Consider the following 14234-nt stretch of genomic DNA (forward strand, 5'->3'; position numbering starts at 1 on the left):
CCTTTGAAGCAGCGTAGTAGCCTACAAGACATTTGGATTCACAGATGCCGTTCATATATGTGAAGCCTTCAAAACAAGACTTGCAGGCCACAGCGCCCCCATCTGGAAAGAGAGCGACAGAGAGGCACAATAGGAAATTCCAAATGTCATCACATGGCTGAACTAGAAATTCCAAATTAAAAGGACATCAAAAGGCACAGCAGATGATGCTGAAGACATGCATTGTAGTCGTACTCTGACTCACATTCCTATTTTAGAAAATATGAAGGTCTCTACCGCCCCCCCCCCCCAAAAAAAAACAGATCAGTATCACATAACATTATTAATAATAACGTTATCCTCATTAAGGGTGATTTAATTCAGGGCAAGAATCCAGCGATGGAGTATTTAGAATTACCTGGTATAGCACACAGGGCAGCTACGTTTTACAAAGCTCCGCACTATGGGTGACCGGGCCTTTTCCTCTGCAGCTCCGAGGCTGTGGAACACCCTCCCCGACCACCTGAGGGTCCCACAGACTGCAGATGTTTTTAAACGGGACCTAAAAACGTATCTTTTTAAGAAAGCTTTTTGCTAAGTGCCTTTTATAGGCTCTCCTTTTAACACATAAAAATTGTCTTGTTTTATCTTTCTTCTCTGTAGCACTTTGAGATTCCTTAAATATAAAGTGCAATACAAATAAAATGTATTATTATTATTATCATTATTAATGAGCTACAAAAAATATTTGTAAAAATCTGAGAATGCTTTGGTAGAAGGACTTAGGTTGTGATATTAGCGAGGAGGAATGGTTTAAAATACTTTCAAACATGGGGAAATATATAAAGGAAGCTTGGGGGAAATCTACTGAGTTAATACACATATTTTACTCCTTTTAACCCTCCGACTTCGTCTTAATTCCCATCCTAATTGGTTGTTAAGGACAAAAATGTCCACCTCCCATAAAACTACATAAAAAAATACAGATTAATATATTTTTCTACTTTTTTCTGCATAAATCTCTCAAACAACTTCAGTCCTTCTCAAAACTAAACATTCAATAATTTTGAGAAGTTTTTAACCCTTTAAATGCCTGTTTGATTACTCGATATCACTGTTATTATTTATGAAAAAAAGCAAAAAAATTAGCTATTTTCCATATAACAAATGTTGGGTGGCTGGGGCATTTTTTTTTTATCAGTCTTGGATATGTCAAGGATTAACCAAAATATTGACTTTGATGCATTATTAGTTTTTGTGTAGCATCAGATTTAAAATTTACTACCCTATTTAGACGTTATGGACAAAAATGTCCACTTACAAGAACTGCTATAAAAATAGTACAGATTAATATTTTTTTTCCGCTTTTTGGGTTAAATCTTTTGATCAACTTCAGTCCTGATCAAAACTATCAAATATTGAATAATTATCAGGATTTTAACCCTTTAATTGCCAGTTTGAAAACATGAAAATCATATTTCTTGTGAAATAACACACAAAAAATGGGCTATTTTCCATATAACAAATGTTGGGTGGCTGGGGCATTTTTTTTTTATCAGTCTTAAATATGTCAAGGATTAACCAAAATATTGACTTTGATGCATTATTAGTTTTTGTGTAGCATCAGATTTAAAATTTACTACCCTATTTAGACATTATGGACAAAAATGTCCACTTACAAGAACTGCTATAAAAATAGTACAGATTAATATTTTTTTTCCGCTTTTTGGGTTAAATCTTTTGATCAACTTCCGTCCTGATCAAAACTATCAAATATTGAATAATTATCAGGATTTTAACCCTTTAAATGCCAGTTTGAAAAATGAAAATCATATTTCTTGTGAAATAACACACAAAAAATGGGCTATTTTCCATATAACAAATGTTGGGTGGCTGGGGCATTTTTGTTTAATCAGTCTTGGATATGTCAAGGATTAACCAAAATATTGACGTTGATGCATTATTAGTTTTTGTGTAGCATCAGATTTAAAATTTACTACCCTATTTAAAAGTTAAGGACAAAAATGTCCCATTAACTCCCATTTTTTTATCTCAAAGCCATTGCTGATTATAATCATGCATTCTGTAATGTTAGGGTTTCATTTTTGAGAAAAATAGTAAAATCTGTCATTTTTACTGTTCACCTCTAAATCAGCCATTTACTCATTATAGGCCTATGCATACAATTCTTGTTATTTCTTGGTGATAAAACATATGTAAAATACTGCAGTAATACTATTTCCACTTTTTTTCCACGTTTCCACTGAAATAATTTTTAAATCAGCATCAGATCTTTCAATTCTTATTTATTTTACATATTTGAACATTCAAATTGAACATTCAAAACAGAACAATATGTTACAAAAAATAAAATGGATGTACAAATGATGAAAATAAACTGTGTGTGTGCGTGTGTGCAGAAAAAAGATGGATGTGCAAATTATGTAAACAAACTATATACATTTTAACTTTTAGAACAATTTATAGAACAAAAAGTGTGTGTGTGTGTGTGTGTGTGTGTGTGTGTGTGTGTGTGTGTGTGCACCGTCAGCAGCTCCAGCAGCTCCAACAGCTCCAAAAAGAGGGGGCTGTGCTCAATTTGCACAGGAAAAAAAAAAAAAATCTACACCTGTTGCATCAGGTGTGACAACTTTGTGTGCAAAGAGCACACAGTCTCATGCTGCAAGTTCTGCTGGGAGGACTAATCTTGCCTCCACACACACACGCGCACACGCATGCACGCACGCACGCACGCACGCACGCACGCACACACACACACACTTTTTGTTCTATAAATTGTTTTATATATATATTATTTTTTGTAACATATTGTTCTGTTTTGAATGTTCAATTTGAATGTTCAAATATGTAAAATAAATAAGAATTGAAAGATCTGATGCTGATTTAAAAATTATTTCAGTGGAAACGTGGAAAAAAAGTGGAAATAGTATTACTGCAGTATTTTACATATGTTTTATCACCAAGAAATAACAAGAATTGTATGCATAGGCCTATAATGAGTAAATGGCTGATTTTAGAGGTGAACAGTAAAAATGACAGATTTTACTATTTTTCTCAAAAATGAAACCCTAACATTACAGAATGCATGATTATAATCAGCAATGGCTTTGAGATAAAAAAATGTGGTTTGAATGGGAGTTAATGGGACATTCTTGTCCTTAACTTTTAAATAGGGTAGTAAATTTTAAATCTGATGCTACACAAAAACTAATAATGCATCAACGTCAATATTTTGGTTAATCCTTGACATAGTTAAGACTGATAAAAAAAAATGCCCCAGCCACCCAACATTTGTTATATGGAAAATAGCTCATTTTTTGTGTGTTATTTCACAAGAAATATGATTTTCATGTTTTCAAACTGGCAATTAAAGGGTTAAAATCCTGATAATTATTCAATATTTGATAGTTTTGATCAGGACTGAAGTTGATCAAAAGATTTAACCCAAAAAGCGGAAAAAAAATATTAATCTGTACTATTTTTATAGCAGTTCTTGTAAGTGGACATTTTTGTCCATAACGTCTAAATAGGGTAGTAAATTCATATCACAGTGTTCTATTGGTCTATAGAAAAATGTATATTTGAATTCCAAAATTCCATACTTCCAAAATGTTGTTACAAAAAATTGTGCCATGTGCATTAACACAGGCAAAATGGTGGCCAGACGACAAACAAAACTTGCAAAAAATGGACAATAATGTCCTAAGAGCCTCAGAGGGTTAAGCTCCACGGGATGGGCTTACTGACCAATAATCTATGTTGGAAACTGTTAATAAAATAAAATAACTTAAAAACAAACAGAATTGTCCAATATATGAAAATATGACTCTGCAATGATAATGGTAGAGGTTGTCACGGCAGCACGAGTGATCCTCAGATTATTGAAAAGTACATCTTCTCCGGATCATAAAAAATTGATGGAATTTATGTTAAAATCATATGAACAGACGTTAGCTAGAATCAGTGAAGAAGGGAAGATCTTTAAGAGGTCATGGGACACTGTGAGGATCTGGTTGAACCGAAGTAATTGCTTGATGTTAATTTATTTTGGCTGTTTTGTATGTGCAAATCACAGGCCTTTGAATATTTTGTAACTCAAAGTTATGACACTGTCAGTTTGTATATCTTTAAATTAATAAAAACTTTAATACCAAAATAACTTCATTATCCTATAAAGATATTTTTCATGTAATAACACGTTAGTTTAAGATATTTTCATGGTATTACAACATACAAACGTATCGTGTAATAAAGTATTTGTCTCATTATACCATGAAATGTTCTGTGTTACAGATAAACCATTCTCTTGTTATTACGAGATACGTTTGTATGTCATAAAGTGAAAATATCTGGAATTACATGAAAATATCATGTTGTTACGTGAAAACATCTCGTTAAAATAATAAACTATGCATCCGTAGTTCGAGTTGAGAAATTACATCCTTTCCTTCCTTTACCGTCGCAGGTCTCACAGGTGGGGTGACACTTGTGACACACGTTGGACCGGCTGCGTTTGTAGTATCCTGGAGGGCAGCTCTTCAGACACTGTCCCCACTGCCTCAGGTAGACGTAGCCTTCCCGACAGCTCAGACAGTTTTTGTTACTCTGACCCCAACACTGACCACAGGAGGGGTCACAGCGCTCGCAGACCATGCTGCTGGTGTTTCCAAAGTGACTGTGAAGAAGAGAGGATATCTGATTAGTTTATGATGGAGGTGATGAGTGGAGAGGAGACTTTTGTGTGCGTGTTCTTCTAACCTCTCTGAACAGGTTTCCACGCAGCTGATCCCCTCCCTGAAGAATCCAGGTTTACAGGCGACACACTGCACGCTGTGATGACCCACACACGACTGACAGCTGGAGTGACAGCGCTTACACTCATGTTCGTACCCCTCCTCGCCATAGTAACCCACAGGACAGGCCTGTACACATGTGTCCTCTAATGGACACAGACACAAAGTTATGATTGTAATCCTTTGGTGGGTATGAAGCATTACATTTACAGCACTAACATGATATTTAAGATACGTTCTGCTCATTTATTATGATGACTTACTCATTAGGAAGAGTGGCTTGTTGCAGCTTTGGCAATTATGTTTGCCTGGACCAGAGCAGCGATTGCAGAGTTTGTGACAATCTATGCAATCCCCAGTCCGGTCTATGTACGTGTCCAGAGGGCAGTGGGTGGACAACACACAGTGTCCTCTGGCATCTTTAAACCTGTTTGTCTCACAGCCATCGCAGGATGTGGGACCAGGGCCTGTGCAGCTCAGACACGTCAGATCACAACCTGGGAAAAGGAAAATAATGTAATGATGTACATGAAAAATGTTGATTCCATTTTAATTCTTTATAATGATCAAAAAATGCTTCAAACTTCCCCCACCTCTGCATTCATTGGTGCTGTCATCATAGTAAGTATGTAAGGGACATTCAGGCAGACACTCTCCCTTGTAACGAACAGCTTTTGGGTTGCGACACCAATCACAGTCATCTTCGTCCGGTCCGTCACACGAGGCACACTCAGCATGGCAAGGCACACACTCCTCCTGCTCCTCGCTGGCAAAGAAGCTGTCCGGACAGTCATCCACACACTTAGCCTCGTGGAGGAAGTAGTATTGGGCACACTCTGGGAAAGAGAGAAAGAAAGAGTTATGTAAGATAAGAAGTGCAAAAAAGAGCAACAAAAAAAATCTAGGCCAAAGACTTAAAATTATAGAATTAAATATTTAAAACTGGACTTCTTTCCAAATTGTTTTTTTCCCCCTGGACTTAACATATAACAGTTTTTCTCTTTTCAAAGTTATTTTTTAGACAAAATCTTGCACCCAACAGACCAGCCACATGAGCAGTTGTAGTTATATTATAAAAACAGGGATGAATTTACAGACAAATACAACTCCGAACCCTTTTTGTTGTGTATTAACTTTTAAAAATCTCTTCTTCTTTCCCTTAGTCAAACGGCCTGATCCCGATTCGCCTCTAAAACAAGTTACAGTCAAGAATTAAACACTTGTATGTCTATATGCTCAATGATAATCATAAAACTACCACTGTTACTTGTGGTAGATTTTCAACCTCAGTCCTATCATGCTATTATGGGGAGCTAATGCCTTTGTGGTAGAACGCCTCCAATGTCGTGTCTCGTTCAAAATCGTCTCGTCATATTTCAGGTTCTGTACCGCTCTGAGCCATTGCCTGCAGCGATCAATGTCCTTGACTGAAAAACAGTAGTATTTCACTCCAGCGTCTCTCGCTGGGTCGTTCCTTTCAGAGGGAGGGCTGCAATGCTGGGTGTTGTAGGAATGTAGAATGGGCGACACCACGAGCTGTTTGTACAACTTTCTCCACAGCTATTGCGCCAATTTCAATTATTATTGCTTCTATCGATTACAGAGAACACCAGCTTTGACTGACAGTGGCTTTTTCCAGGGGAGAATTGCTCCTTTAAGTCAGTCAATGAAAACCCTTAAGCGTCTCATCTTCTTTTTAATGTCTCCTGTACTTATCATCTTTCCTCAGGTCCTCACTTCCTTTACCCTTTCAGCTCTTACTGTTTCAGGGAAGAAACCAGAGAGTTGCTCACTGAATTTCTTGTCTCCTCCTCATCTCCCTCCCCTTCCTGTCTTCTACTTAACACTTCAAAGTCATTTAAAATAACACATCTCTTTAGACCTCCTCCCCACAGCGTACTCACTCTTACACAGGCCGTCTTCATTGCACTCTTTACAGTGAGATGGACAGCGGTGGCACTCTGTCTGTGAGGCATGATACCCCTCGAGACAGTGCGGCACGCAGGAGTGACCCAGCAGGAAGTACTGTATCTCACAGCTCAGACAGTGAGAGGAGTTTCCCCGGCAGGATGCACACTCCGGGTCACACGGCTGACAAACACCATCTCGAGGAAACCCTCTGAGAAAGAAGCAGAGAGGAGATGATCGTCGATGAATTATGACGGTGTGTGCTCATGTTCAAGGCAAGAAATGGGAAAACAGGACAATCACCTTGGACACTCCTCCACACAGATTTCCTTGTGCAGGTAGAGTCCACTGCGGCAGCTCTGGCAGTGTTTCCCGTCCTGGCACGAGACACATCCTTCAGAGCAGTCTTCACAGCGGCTGGACGCCTTGTTGGCAAACGTTCCAGGCGGACAATGAGACATGCAGGTCTGTCTTGCGGTCAGGAAACGATCTGAAGACAAAAAGAGGAGTGGAAAATAAAGGACACAGAGGGTTTTAGTTGTAAACTTCTTCTTGAAAGCACATCAAGTTTTTTTTGTAGTTTTAGAAGCTCAGACTTATACAAAACCTGAGTAGCAGCTTGTGCAGTTGTCCCTCTCTGCTCCAGAGCAAGTCTTACAGTAAGAGTGGCACCGTTCACATTCACCCTGGTCTGATGGTGAACAGCAACACAGAAAGAAAATATGTAGATGTTAATGTTAAAGCAAAGATTAGAGGGGATTATCCGAAAGAAATACAAGTAAAAAGTGTCAAGAAGGGAGTAGAAATATAGTAAAGAATGTGTTATAGAGAAACAAATATCATATTTCACTGTGTCTTCATTGGTTCTGTGGTTGACAGCAGTAATTCCGGTTTCAGTTCCATTTAATGATTTAGTGAGGAAAGCTGTAGAAAGTCAGCCTTACATTTCAGAAGCACAAGTGAAGACATGCTTCAGTGAATGAAATGTTTTCTCAAATCAGGAATGGAAATTTAAATAACTCGCATCCAGCCAAAACATTAGTTAGAGGATAATGTCAACAACATTAGTTTCCCCTACTGTTTCTGAACTGATTCTCAGGGCAGGGCGCCAGCTGTCTGCCCTCCAAACACTCCCCGTCTTTCAGCGTAATTCCGTCCTCGCAGGTGTCACAGTCGTCGTATTGGGGCCCTCCGCAGGTGCGACAGGCGCGGTGACACGGCTCATATTCCCGGCTCTCCTCATCCACGAAGAAACCTTCCATACAGTGATCCACACAGTCCCCATCTGGACACACAAGTACACTTTGTTACTTCCTCTGAGCCCCGTTTAACTGATCTTTGACACTTGTTTTGCTTAAAAACATGCCACCTGGGATATCATCTAAATTACAGGTGGGTTTCATGCTAATTTCAAGCTTCATATTTCACTCTGTGATACCTGTGGAGTAGCTTAGCATAATTTACAGTTAAAGAAACTCACACTTAGTGCTAACCCTAACCCTCACACAGCCTCTACCTGAAACGACTCAGTCGGCTCTGTCTCTGTAAGAAACCCCGCCCTATACAAGCCCACTTTCTTCTGATTGGCCCGCTCTCTGAAGCCTGCTGAGGCTGCACTTTGTGACGTCACAAAGTGCAGCCTGCAGATTGAGCTGATGAGAAGCCTGGGCATTACTCCAACATACTTTTACCTACAGATTTGAAACTTCACCCACGTTTACGGACATCCAACATTGTAACATTATATATATGTCTTAAAATGTGAAACAGCATGATACCTACTCTTTAAGGTATTTTATATCAAAATTAGATGCGGATTAAAGCTGTCACTCCCAGGAGTTAATGACCTGATATTAACAAGTAATGTTACCAAATAAGTTGTGTCCCTCGTCACACCAGTAGCACTGGGAGTGGTCACAGATGACACAGTGCTTGTCTTCACACGGAGAACACACCATGTCGTCTTTCACATTGTAGGTCCTATCTGGACAGGTCTGATGACAGTCTGTGCCTAACCTGACACACAGACAGAAGAACAGTATCAATATGAGGACGTATGAACTGGAAGTGGATGACAATTTCCACAGAGGAGACTTACTGGTAGAAACCATCTTCACATTTGAGGCAAACGGTTTGCGTCTGATCTTCTGAATCCGCTGTGATGAGAAGCAGATATTAACATCAGCCATGCAGTAAAATGACTCCATTTGAATCTGAATAACAGAGCCCCTCATCTCACATTTAAACAGGGGGTACTGCTTGAGTGATGGTAAAGCTGTGTTACTTATATTATCATCAGTTTTTAAGGCATATTTCACATTATCTCTGCATACAAGAGAGGTTAAAAAAATAGATTAATGTTAATATAATATGAATATCTGTTTGTATTCGTGTTTGTCTGGTTCTTAAAATGTGGAAAAGAACATCTCTCATCTCCTGCAGGCGGCACTGTGATATTCTTTTAACACCAGCAGGAGGCGCTCTGACAACACAAAATACATGCATTCAGTGCAGTCCATTACAAGTACTGAGCGGCTCCCGGATCAATCATCAGCTGAGTGTGATCAATGGAGAACAAGCAAACAGATCTAACAAGCACTGTAATGAGTGTAAACGTCAAAGAGTCCATACAGGAAGTGAAGGTCACATCGGTAACGTCTGTTTCTCCATCTTTAAGAAGTCGGATGCTGCTGCCTTGTTGTCGTGTGTTAACAGTAGTGTGTTTGCACCACAGGTGTACTTTAGCTTTACAACACCTTAACAACACTCAAACAAGTGCTGTTACTGGGTTTTATTGTTAATGTATGTAGCGGATAAAAATAAGTAATTCAGGTGTGTGAGAGTTTCTTTTAACACACACCAAAGGAAAAAGTTAATTTCTCCTTCAAACTTATTCATTTTTACTGTCAATCAAATACTTATTGCTGAGGAAGAACCACACTTTCATTTCTTAGTCCAACAATGTCAAAGTATCTCCAGGGACAGACGGAGCACGAAGCGGGGCAAGAGAAGAGAAAAGCGAGGATCAGACAGGAAGCAGAATAAAGAGAGAGAGGGGGGTTAAATAAAGATAGAAAGGGGGAGAGAAAGAGATGGAAATAACTCCTAAAAAAGCATCTTCTCTCCCTTGGGACATTCATCCTCTCCAGAACTGCCTCCATCGACCCCCACACCCCATTCCTCTCTAACCCTCCTTCCAGCACCCACAACTTAACACTGCACTGGTTTGCACTTCAATGCGGTCGACAAGCCACTACCTGTGAAAGCAATTACTCATACAGAGAGAGACCGGGAGAAAGGGAGGGAAGGTGGGAGGGACAGAGGAGCCGGAAATCATGCCTTCAGGCTGTGTCTATGTGAAGAGAGAGAAAATAGCGCCCGCATAAATATTAACTGTGGAAGCCAGGGGAGGGGGGATTTCAACAGAATTTAAACTGGCACACACATCCTGAAGTATGCACTTGTGGAATGTGCAAGAACTCAAACACATACATTTACAGGCCAGTGCACTCGCAAGGTACAGGCTGCACCTACATATACAGTTTGTTTTTCAAGAGGTGTTTGAGAAGGGGATTTTTAAGAGGGAAAAAGACAGCAGATGTGTGAATATAATGCAGCAAAGCATCCATGAGAAACAGCTTTTCTTAAGCAGGAATGAGCCGCGCAGCATCAAAACAGCTCAGCGCTGGAGGTGAGAAGAGCCTGAGAGCGCCAGCAGCCTCAGCAGCAGGCTCCATGGTAAAGAAGCTGCAGGATTACTGCCTTTTATCACAGGTTGAAGACACATTCTGGCGATTTTACCTGCCTGAGAGAGCACTCATCGTTGCGGCTACACGAGACACATGCATCACAAGGACAGAGTCAAAACATGACTAATCCAATTATAAAATACTTTTTATTCCATCGTGTGCACAGAGGATTAATGGCTACGAAGCTGATGATGAGTGCTGGAGTAATTTGATGGGGGTGATAGGACCGAGTGGGGCTTCTGCATCTTATCACACACTGTCAGGCTGCAGAGCACATTGATATATCTGAAACAACTGCACATTGCAAATTTACACACCAACACACACAGCTCATTTACTTACTTATAAGCCTAATCTTTAATTAAAAGTTCACCTTAAACTAAACAAAAACAGAAACCTTGAGAGCAAGAGTTTGGCTACAGACGACGAGGACGTTTTGAGGTGTTTTGTTGCCTTTGTGGAACCAGTAACCGGCAGACCTCATAAGATAGTGCTAACATTATGGGATTGACCTTGAATACACAAAGCTGCATGTATAATCTGTATCCAATCCTAATTTTGATTTAAAAAATACAACCAAATCCTCACACCGAAGCAGACTCGTCAAAGGGCCTCAGACGAGTCTGACCGAAACGGCTTCATAAGCCTGGATGTAGAGGCTGAGACGTGGCGTAAGCAAGCACACACACATATTAAACACTCGTCTCAGACACTGCACGTTCTGTTTCATCTTCACTTCAGCCCGTAGCAGCGCGTCACAGGGCCAATCATCCCAAATCTCTAATCTGCTGACTGACTTGTTTAGCTCGCAGAATTGTGATTATCAAGAGCAGGCGGCGGGGCGGGGAGGGGAAGGGGGGGGCTGTTGTGGTGGATGTGAGACAGAGGAGAGATATTCCACCCAGAATGCATAATGACATAATAACAGTCTCCACCTCAGACTAGTTCTGCACAATAACAACTTTCAAGTGTGTCAGTAAGCATCTCCGAGAGAAGGAAGTGCTCTGGTCTTTCTGCGGCCTGTACCGACAGGCTGCGGAGTGAGATTTAGAGAGGACTCGTACTGTATAGTTTACTCTAAGTTTTCACGCTGTTGAGAAAAAAACAAGCACTCAGAAAAAGAGTGTTTGAGCGTCCTGTTTTGCCCGACACAAAGCTGTTGATTCTTCTGTATGGAGGGAAACAACAATGGAAGGACAAATAGTTACTGGCAGCATTTACCCAGGAGCGGAAAATCAATGTTCTTTAACCCTCTGTGGGACGGATACAGTCCGCCTCCTACATGACTTACATTCCAGGAAGTTCTCCTTGCAGTAATTATTTAAAAAAAGTAACATTTCTGCACCTTTATGAGTCCAGTTCTTAGCATTAGTGCATTTTATAATGGGGTGAAATGCCTGATAGTTATGGTCTACAAGTGCAGTTAATTCATAGGAGATACTCTGTGCAGGTAGCAAGCTCCTTTCCTGCGCACTGTCGAGGTGTCCTTGAGCAAGGCACCGAATCCCCAACTGCTCGGGGCATGTGCAGCCCCCTCACTCTGACCTCTCTCTCTTAGTGCATGTTCATAGGGTCCTGTTTGTGCATGTGTGTATTTCGGCACGTTTGTACGAAGGGAGTGAAAACATTGAATTTTCCCTTGGGGATTAATATTGTATGTCTTCTTCTTCTTCTTCTTCTAATTGGAATTAAAGATGTGTTTTTTTGTGTTTTAACACCTATACTTTAACAGCACACAGTGTTTCAGCTCATTCAAGTTCATTTCTGAGGATGTATCTGCAGTTATACAGCACAGACTGAGGGGGAACAAAGATCAATCATCTTTAGTGAATCTATCTACTAATCTACTAAAGTAAATCCCTTAATAGGTGCCATGTTTTGTCTGCGAACTTTCCCCACATCTAATAAGTACTGTGCCTGACTCTTAACTGTGAAAATAGAGCAATGTGAGTCATTTCCATCTACAGTCACTCTGGCTGCAAAAGACTGTGTTGTGTCATGTGGCGACAGCACATAGAGGCTGCTGATGCTGCAGCGCACTTGGTTTTATTTTCACACTTTCATTGATGAAGAGGGTCTGAGAGGGGGTAGAGAGAAAGTGAGGAGTGAGAAAAGATGTGGTCTACTCACTGCGTTTACACTGCTTGCAGCCTTCGTCACAGGGGAGGCAGTCGTCTCTCTCTGCATCTGCAACCTGACCTGATGGAACAGCAGAATAACAGTGGATTAGAAAAGCACGAGACGTAAGCAGATATCACAGCAGATATCACAATCAAACTACTGCCTGTCTTTAAAATAGAATTTTAGTGTTTCTGTTGTTTTTGTCATGAATCAGAAGCAGGTGCATTGCGTGTCTTATTTTGAAATTAAAAACTTTGCCATCGTTCTGGAAAAAAAAATTCCCCCCCAAAAGAATTATACATTTGTTCTGTAAACGTTTATGACATGTCCCATCAATCAGTCCGGTGTCACTGCTCTGCCTGTGATACCACCAAAGGATGAGAATATAAAGACTACGCTCCATCCACCGCGGCTTGATTTTCCTCTACTCCAGAGTTGACTCCCGAGTTGAATATGTCTGTGAGGCCTGTTGAGACCTGCCTGCCTCATATGATAAGAATGTCATCTCATCCTCCCACTCATAAACTTTATGTCCTCACATATAAACTCTCAACATAACTCTTTACCTCAGCCTCACACTCAGTGCAGTGACACCTCTCACCTAAACCTCTCCTCTCCTTATCTCAGACGTCAGAGTATACTTTCTCACTCCTCCTTTGGCTGCCTGTCACTTTTCACAGAGAGAGCAATGTGTTCATCTTTCACTATACTCTCATCTACTGTTGTTTTAATTAAACAGAATAATGTTATGGTATGTATGCTTGATTTAAAACATTATTTTGGGCGTATGTTCCTTCTGATGTAGTTTGCTTCATGTTGTACTTCGAAGGCAGCTTGGAAAATTACTTCAATCACCTGATGGAAATGTAGCATTATTTATTTAACTTCCCAAACCTTCAAAAGCCCCTTTTTATAAAACATTACTGGTAGGCACACAGGCAGGTTCAATTTCTCCTCTGAACTGCACATTTTTCACACCTGACACCGAAATCCACCTTTACCTCCAAATCGAAGTAGTTCAAAGGAGCCAGTCCGTCCAGCAGAACATAAACTGTAGCAGTTTTTTCTTTTTGAGCACACTTTGTTTTTGAATTTTCATTAAAAATGAGGTCACCGTGCTTCATGTGTGTTCCCTGAAGTGACGTTTGCCAAATTCAGCCCCGAGTTGTGACAGTGGTGCTTATCAGCAGTGGCAGCCATCAAAAAATCCTCCCTAACGTCTTTATTTATTCAACAGTAGTGAGATCTAGACGTAATCCTCCCTTAAATTTGATTGAACAAGTAGAAGTAACCACTCTTTTAGGATTATCCACATTTCATACAGTGACAGTAGGATGAGTTCCCGTCACAAAGTCTCATATCTCACCTGCGCTGCACTCCAAAGGGACACACTGGCCGTTCTTGACCTTGTGTCCGGGGTTACAGTGGACACAGTGATGTGCTCCTGAGCAGACGATGCAGTCTGCAGGACAGGCTTCACATCGTCTCCATGTGGAGTGGAAGAAACCTTCAGGACAGACCTCCCGACACTGACCCTGATAGAAGTACCTGCTCACTTCAAACTTATCTATATGGAGAGGGAAAGAAAAGGAAAGCTGTGAGGGACTCAGAGAAAGGACAAAGAGTGCTGATGCACAAAACAGGCCTGCAGACATACTCAGAC

General features: G+C 40.4%; 1 protein-coding gene across 1 annotated transcript in view; it reads right to left on the minus strand.

Moving 5' to 3' along the window:
* pcsk5b (proprotein convertase subtilisin/kexin type 5b) overlaps positions 1–14234 on the minus strand; it is a 76031-nt gene that overhangs the window by 1102 nt on the left and 60695 nt on the right. Inside the window, 13 exon segments of the mRNA XM_069683022.1 lie at positions 2–102; positions 4458–4675; positions 4759–4939; positions 5057–5290; positions 5387–5629; positions 6698–6912; positions 7005–7191; positions 7309–7392; positions 7780–7986; positions 8572–8717; positions 8800–8857; positions 12581–12649; positions 13938–14138. Of these exon segments, the coding sequence (XP_069539123.1) occupies positions 2–102; positions 4458–4675; positions 4759–4939; positions 5057–5290; positions 5387–5629; positions 6698–6912; positions 7005–7191; positions 7309–7392; positions 7780–7986; positions 8572–8717; positions 8800–8857; positions 12581–12649; positions 13938–14138 (2144 nt within the window).

This window comes from Semicossyphus pulcher, unplaced genomic scaffold, assembly GCF_022749685.1.
Source record: "Semicossyphus pulcher isolate SPU_LCO1_2020_fin unplaced genomic scaffold, fSemPul1.0.p SCAF_6, whole genome shotgun sequence".
NCBI classification, from domain to species: domain Eukaryota; kingdom Metazoa; phylum Chordata; class Actinopteri; order Labriformes; family Labridae; genus Semicossyphus; species Semicossyphus pulcher.